At 37.6% G+C, this 7,329-nt stretch overlaps 1 protein-coding gene across 1 annotated transcript in view; it reads right to left on the reverse strand.

The window, feature by feature from the left end:
• Nucleotides 1–326: 326 nt before the first annotated feature.
• The window catches only part of PREX2 (phosphatidylinositol-3,4,5-trisphosphate dependent Rac exchange factor 2), a 163,744-nt gene continuing 156,741 nt past the window's right edge, over nt 327–7,329 (reverse strand). Inside the window, exons 40-41 of the mRNA XM_088529745.1 lie at nt 5,366–5,433; nt 327–522 (exon numbers count right to left, since the gene is read on the reverse strand). Of these exons, the coding sequence (XP_088385871.1) occupies nt 477–522; nt 5,366–5,433 (114 nt within the window). The 3' untranslated portion in view covers nt 327–476. The remainder of the gene's footprint in view (nt 523–5,365; nt 5,434–7,329) is intronic.

The following is a 7,329-nucleotide window of genomic DNA, read 5'->3' on the forward strand; positions in this document are numbered from 1 at the left end:
GATGCTGACAGGATTTAAAAAAAAAAAAAAAAGGATTATCAGTGCAAAAGGTCCCATATGAAGTGCCTGTCCCTTATGCAGGCTTTTATCCATTCCAGGAGAAGGATACTCTAGCTCAGAGAGAATGATTTCACTTGGACACAAGAGATCTGTTTTCAAGCTACTGCCTGTGCCTATTTCATGTAGCTAAACAGGACTGAGCATCTAATGAACATGATTCCAGTGTAAAAATCCCGAGGAAAAATCCTGTTTTCCTAACAAGGCTGGAGTGCACAGATTCCAGGATTCCAGAAATGCTTTTTTTGGAAGTCATATTCCAATGTCAATACAGACTATTTAGGATATTTCTTTCTTTATCCTGAGTAAAGGGCTTTTACTTATCAAAGCCCCAGGCACATACTGCTACAATGCAGTTAGATTTCATAGTCCTGGTGTCCTAAAAGTCTTTATTGGGTTATTTTCTGGAGCAGTTCTCCTCATTCTTCTCCGACGGGTGGTGGTGGCTGGCATAACTTGTATAATCTGATAGAAAAAAAATAGATCAATCATTATTTTGAGAGCTTGGTCCTTCTTAAAACAGGCTAATTTAGGCAAGACAAACTAAATCTGAGTCTTCTGTCGCACAAGTAATTTCATTGAATTCGGTTTAATAACATTGGTATAAACCCAATCAAATCTTGTTTATAAAAATGACCATTCGTTTGCATTCATAGTGGTATTATCAAGACACACATCTATAAGTAATAAGGAAAAGACAGTAAAACAACATTCCTGTTTAATCAAGCTTTTTTGCTTATGTAGTGAAGAACTCTTTCTGAAAGCAGGGAGGTCTCTACTAACTCAATAACTTATCTGTTGCTCTGAATTTCTACTAAATCCTTTGGCATGGACTTGGTTATTAACAAGTGTTTGGAAAGTTCCTCTAATATCAGGAGCATGGGAAATAAAGGGCAATCATTCTGATCTCAGGCTCATTAAAAGAGGCTTCTCTGTTCTCTAGGAATATCCAGCATTTCGCCCAGAACCACACGAGTTTGAAACAGCAAGAGACATGATCTCATTTGGAGATTATGTGTTTTCCTCAGGGAAAGTGTATTACTGAAGCAAAAACAGTGTGCTAAGGAGTTGGGTATGGCAAGGAGAAAAAGCATTTAAAGTCCAAAGTGGAAAGACAATAACACCGCAGACACATTAATACTGAATATCGAGAGTGTATGATACTGAAATACAGAAGGAAAAAAAAAAGCACAACCAAACAAAGAAAAAAGCAAAACGGACTGGGTGGGTCTGACTACAGGCAGGATAGTGACTGCCTCACATTTTGGAGGTGATTGAGATGCTCTGTGTATCTGAGTTTTCTGGGTAGATTTTGCAAACTTGCCAGCAAATCATCACACTGATTTATATCATTGCACTTAAACCAGTTGGGCATTTCAAAATCATACTAGAGCTGGACATGAAAAACAAAAGTCTGGACATGTGACAGGGCTTCCCAAAGAATCCAAGCTCAGTCAGTTGCTGCTGTCTTGGCAAGATGCTCTGCCACTGGATCTACTTGAGGGGCTGACTGTGTCATAGCCCTTGTGAATACTGAAAACCTCTTCATGCCATGATGCTTCATGACAGAAAACATGCTCTGTGACTATTCCACAGCAGGGCAGAGTATCTGCTCTTCTCTTTCAGTTCCCTTATGAGTCAAAATCCATGGGACACTGACAACACACAACTGCACGGGGTAAATAAGTCCTGACTCTTACTGCGGGCAGTATCATTTCTGGAGGGTCGAAATGCAGAACACCAGCTCTACCAGTGGAGCTTTCAAAAGCACCCTGAGGGGCACTCCTACACTGTCATCTGGTCATCTGACCGTTTAAGGTCAAGTAAGCATTGGTGCCTAAGCCAGTGTATTTGTTAGGACACACACAAGCCAACAGACATAGATTTCATCTCTGTCTTCCAAGGAGAGAACGAGTTTGCCTGGCCTCTATATACCCGTGTATGGCGACAGGAGTAAACCAGGGCTTACTCTGAATTATTTAATTCCGTCAGTGCAATAAATTAACAATATGCAGAGCAGGAAGAAGACAGATAGACTGTCAGAGTCTCATTTAAGTCAATAATGACAGTGGGGTTAATCATCAGTGAGGTTTTAGCAAAATCTTGCTTTAATGGAACAATATACAGGACTGCTGAGCCTGAAGTACCAAGATTTGGGAAATTTTCATGTTAAAGTTTTTCCAAAACAAAGTTACAGAGAGACCGCATAAGCCCCTAAGGAGTTACAGACTGAAGATAGAAACAGCCTCGTCTGGCTCAATATGTAACAGGTGTTTGAGATGATACAAATCAGCTGAGAAAAGACAGTGAACAGTGGCAACTGCAGAGAACAGATAATTCCTTGAAAGCACATTTAAATGGAGCTGTCTTTAATGGTAAAGGGCATCAAAGAATTGATAACCTGCAGTATCAATTACCCATATACCGAAAGTATCACTCATGCTGATAAGCATTATGACTTACATGGCTTATTATCTCTGATGGTACACAAAATACTCCAAAGCCCGAGGTCAATGAGATATTCCTGGGACACTGTTACTGCTGCTGACTTGCAAGCACCTTGGATGCGTCTCTGCTTCATTCTATGTTCTAAAGTCATCTGATGATTTTCATTTAGCTCTTTATGGCTAAGTTATGGGATTTTCACCTGGAGATAAGTGACCTTCTTCTAATTGATGTAATAGATTTCAAATTTTCAAATTTTGCCTGCACAAGAAAGGTAATAAATGGCTGCTGGCCAATCATTTGTAACTTTTTCCTTTTTTCCTTTCCTTTTTCCTGTTAGTATTACTTGAACTTCTCTTTTATGACAAAAGCTTTCAATCCAGATACCTACTACCTCATGTAGGGGTGGGAAAAGAACTAGACTTGGTTTCTCACAAACCTTTGGTCATCTGCAGAATTATGTCTCAACAGAGTCCAATGAAGGCCAGAGTCATACTGCTCATACTACAAAAGTTCATGCAGCTTTTCATGCATAAAATGCTATTTTAGGGCTGTGGATCCAACAGTGCAAGACAGTTGATCATGGGTTGCCTTTAAACTAATTGTTAGTGTGAGAAGTTACACCTGCATCTGCTAGAAAGGATAATGGCTTTACTGGCAGTGGGTTTGCCTATACTCCTTGCTGCAGCTGGCTGAGCTTCTGATAACAGCTTAAAACACAGACTCCTCTTACTAGAGCTGTGAAAGAGAACTGCTCCACAGATGTATTCTGTGGGGATTCCTATTAAAGCATAAGATTCTGCAATGGGAAACCAGAAGGCTATTGACCCATTTGAGTTACCCAGCCAAACGCCTCCTGCCCTAACACCCAACATGAAAGAAGAATAATGAAGATGAGCTTTTATAACAAAGATGAGCATTCAACAGAGACATTTAATAGTCATCATATCAATGTCTCCTCAAGCACCAATGGAATGTTCTACACTGAAAACTGTGTAAAACACAGAATCCCCTGCATGTGTATGGTACAGAAACCTTCTGAATCCTTTCCCCAGCCTCAGAATCAGCACTTTTGTTGGACGGCATTTCACCTATGCCATAGATTTTTGGTGACGCAGAGTTCATCAACTCTTTTGTTGATAAAGCACTTTTGCAAATGCTGTTTTTCAGGACTGGCCATCCTCCTTGAAACTAGTTTTGAACTTTGTTTAACAGTATGAACAGGCAGCAAGTATTGATATTCCTCCTGGGGTCATTACCTAAGCAGGACATTAGGAGTGTTCTTTTTACTTATTGATACTAGTGACCACTGCAAAGTTATTGGGTGCCAGCGCAGCTGATGTCTTGGTCTGTCTTCTTTGGTTTACCTAAGAGTAGGGCATTGCTCTTGTTGGAGTAAACTATCATATATATTACTGTTTTTTTGTTTGTTGGTTGTTTTTGCTTTTGTTTTTCTAGGCTTAACTAATCACAGTAGACCAAGACAACCTGCACTGCTGCTATGGATCATCTATCCTCTTTGAGGGTTAAAAAAATTCAACTGTATCTACTTATGTGGAATAAGTCCGTAAAAATATGTAAGGCTTGAACTCTGATGGTTAGATTAGACATTAGACACAGTAATAGGTATGAAACATAAATCTTTCAATAAAGATGTGTGTTTGATAAAATACCTGTCAAAAGCAAAGGAAATGTGAGACTGAAAGTACTTAGAAGGCAGTTAAAATGCAAATAAATATTTGCAGAAGACTACTGTGTCAGACTACTGCCAGACTCAGTCTCACTCCTAAAGCTGGCAGAGGGAATTGGAGAAGTCCATCTATCTTGCCCTACGTGGGGACACAAGACACATGTATGTATGCAACACCACTCTTCAAATTTCCTCATACCTTGTGAACTCCTTTTCTATGATTAGATCCAGCACAAGCATGGCATGATGCCCAGTGATTTGCTGTGAACAGATTATAACCAACAATTCCCAATGGAAAGAAACTGGCACACTTGAAGAAAGGGGAGCAAACTGCATAAGAAAAGATTCCTATAGAATTACTGCTCAAAATCCTGAAGGCAGTCTTTCTTGTAAGGCTATGGGCAATATATATGTTCATACATACATATAAACCTCTCAATAAGATGTTAGTATTACATTCTTTTCCTGATGAAATTTAAATACCACCATGGGTCTGTTATGCATGCCCTCATATCTGTTCGTATCTTCAACATGTTATTATTAATCATCAAGAAATATTATGCTTTAAATTGGTAGAAAAAAAATGATAGCTGGATTAATATAACTACCTTAAAATGAAACTAAGCACACCGGAGTTGTTATTTTCATTTGTAAACATTATACTTATTAAAAACACATTTCAGGTGTCTGTAATCTATCATGTCACTGAAAAATATGTGTTCTATATTTAGGCAGCTTTTTAATCTAATGGATGCTTCAGGACAAGACAAAGAGACCATGTCATCTCTAAAAGCAACTAGAGTGTGATTGCACTAAGCTACTGCAGTGCAGTATTTCATTAAAATCGGGTTTTGCACTTAAGGAATGAATATTTCCCTCAAAATACTGAAGATCACAAGTGATGAAGGACTTACTGATTTTTCACTAGTGAAATCTGATTCATCTTAATTATGAAAACACGGGGTTAAGTTTTAAAGTGCTGCACAGCTGTAACTTCTGCAACTAATTAATTAAAATTATATGGCTAAAAACCTAGTTGATCCTATGTATATTAAGTCAGATCTTACCATTACCAAAATACAATGCCATCAACGTTAGTTGCTAACTCGTGAGCCTCTAGGATACAATTTGTCACTAACTAGACAAATCACAGTCTAGAGCACAAACAGTTACCTTGGGACGGACTGTGGTGTTCGGTCCCTCACTCCTAAATTCTTGGCTGTATTTTGTACTCTTGCTCCCTGTAAAAGACAAATAAGAGCTTTGCGTCATTTTTTCCAACACACGTTTTCTTTCTGACCTTCTAGATCAATGTAATTATGTTGTAAAATTAATCAATATATATGCTTCATATCCTTGAACAACTCTCCTCTTTTAAGGTGATAGACAAGTTAAAGCAGTATATTGATTTTCAACTTAAAGTGATACACAGAAAAGAAACACAATCCTTTCAAGTGTCATTATATAAATAAGTACATCGGCTGAGAGAGATACTAGATTTGTGTGAAACACACTCTACATCTGTTTCAACAGAGCTGCAGTGGCAGCAGCACATGATGTAAAAATATGGTGCAACCACTGATTCAGAATATTAGTAGAGCAAGACTAGAATTTGCATTTGGCAAGTCTTAAGTAAGTCTTCGCAGTTAGTCCTCAACTTTCGTAAAGACTTGGAAAGAGTTCAGAGGAGAGTAGTCAGAATGATCAAATCATAGGAATATACAATCAACAAAGAAAAGTCAGATGATCTTATGTTGTTAAATCCAGATCAGGGATAGGTTATTGGGGAAATAACAATAATCAAACACATAAAAGTCAAATTAGGCATCAAGTAAAACATTCTAATGAAAAGGATAATAAAATTCTGGAAGAGATTGCTTGGGGAGCACCGCATAGGAATCTCCATTACTGGAGGATTAAAAACAGGTAAGACAAGCGTCTGTCATGAGTAAGGTACAGCTGATCCAGTTTTGATCAAAAGGCTGGATATGCTTCAATCTAGATTTCATCGTCTTCAGTGTCCTTTTCTCAGCGCCATTTTCTAAAATTTTATGAAAATAAAAAATACCATAATAGACAGCCCATGGCTCAAACTGACATATAGATGAGTATGTACAGAGTGTACATAGGAAAAGTATCGAAATTAATCATATGTAAATATGAACTTCAGTGCTGTGACTATTCTGAGAACAAAAAACAGACTATTTTTACTTATAGCACTCACTAGACAAATTTATTTCAACATCTTGTTCACATAATAAATCAAGTGTGCTGACTTAAAAATGAGTCTAGCTTTATACAGCCATGTAATTTAGTGTTTAGCAGGAGAATGAATTAATCCTACAAATTACAACCACCACATTCTTATTTCTTTTAGAGAAAAGCCCTCAAGATTTACTAACAACTTGCTATACAATACCTCTTAGTCTCCATTTAGCACCATAATATCATTTCTATTTCAATACACTGTTAATTTACACTTCTCTGATATCATTCCTAAACTTATAATAATGAGAATATTGGCACTGTTTGTCTCCTGTAGCCATAACAGATATTTTTAGGAGACTATAGATTTTTTTTTCTCAGTAAAACAGTACTGCTAGAGCACTCATGAAAGATTCCATTAGCTCTAGGGAGGTACCATCATAAATCTATAATATGATAAATGAGCTAGTATTTTCAGTGCCATGAAAAGTAAGTGATAGGCTTATTTTCAAGTCACACACTACTTTAAGGATGGGAAAACCAGTCAACATAAAGAAAATCAATTACATTTATGGTTGACTTGGAGAGCACAAAATCAGCACCATTCTTATGAGAACACTTTCAAATGCAATGCTCTTACTATATTCATGAGAGGGCATGGAAAAAATATTCACTTAAAAGGCAACACAGATTCTCTCCCAACATTTCCTCTATCAGCTATTTAGTCCCCTCTATCCCTTGCAACCCTGTGGCCTCTTATAGCTCCTTTTCTATGACTCTATCTACATTTTGGTGCCTCCTGAAGACACTTCTATTAGGATGCTCTTAGTTGTAATTCGTGGGTAAAGATGTTTACAGGAATAAATACACGAGTGAGAAAGGTTAAAGATGGTTGGAAAACTTCGTCAGATTTTTTATTTTAAAGTTGGATC

Source organism: Tinamus guttatus, unplaced genomic scaffold (assembly GCF_059628265.1).
Source record: "Tinamus guttatus ecotype Peru unplaced genomic scaffold, ASM5962826v1 Tinamus_guttatus_pri_ptg000343l, whole genome shotgun sequence".
NCBI lineage: Eukaryota > Metazoa > Chordata > Aves > Tinamiformes > Tinamidae > Tinamus > Tinamus guttatus.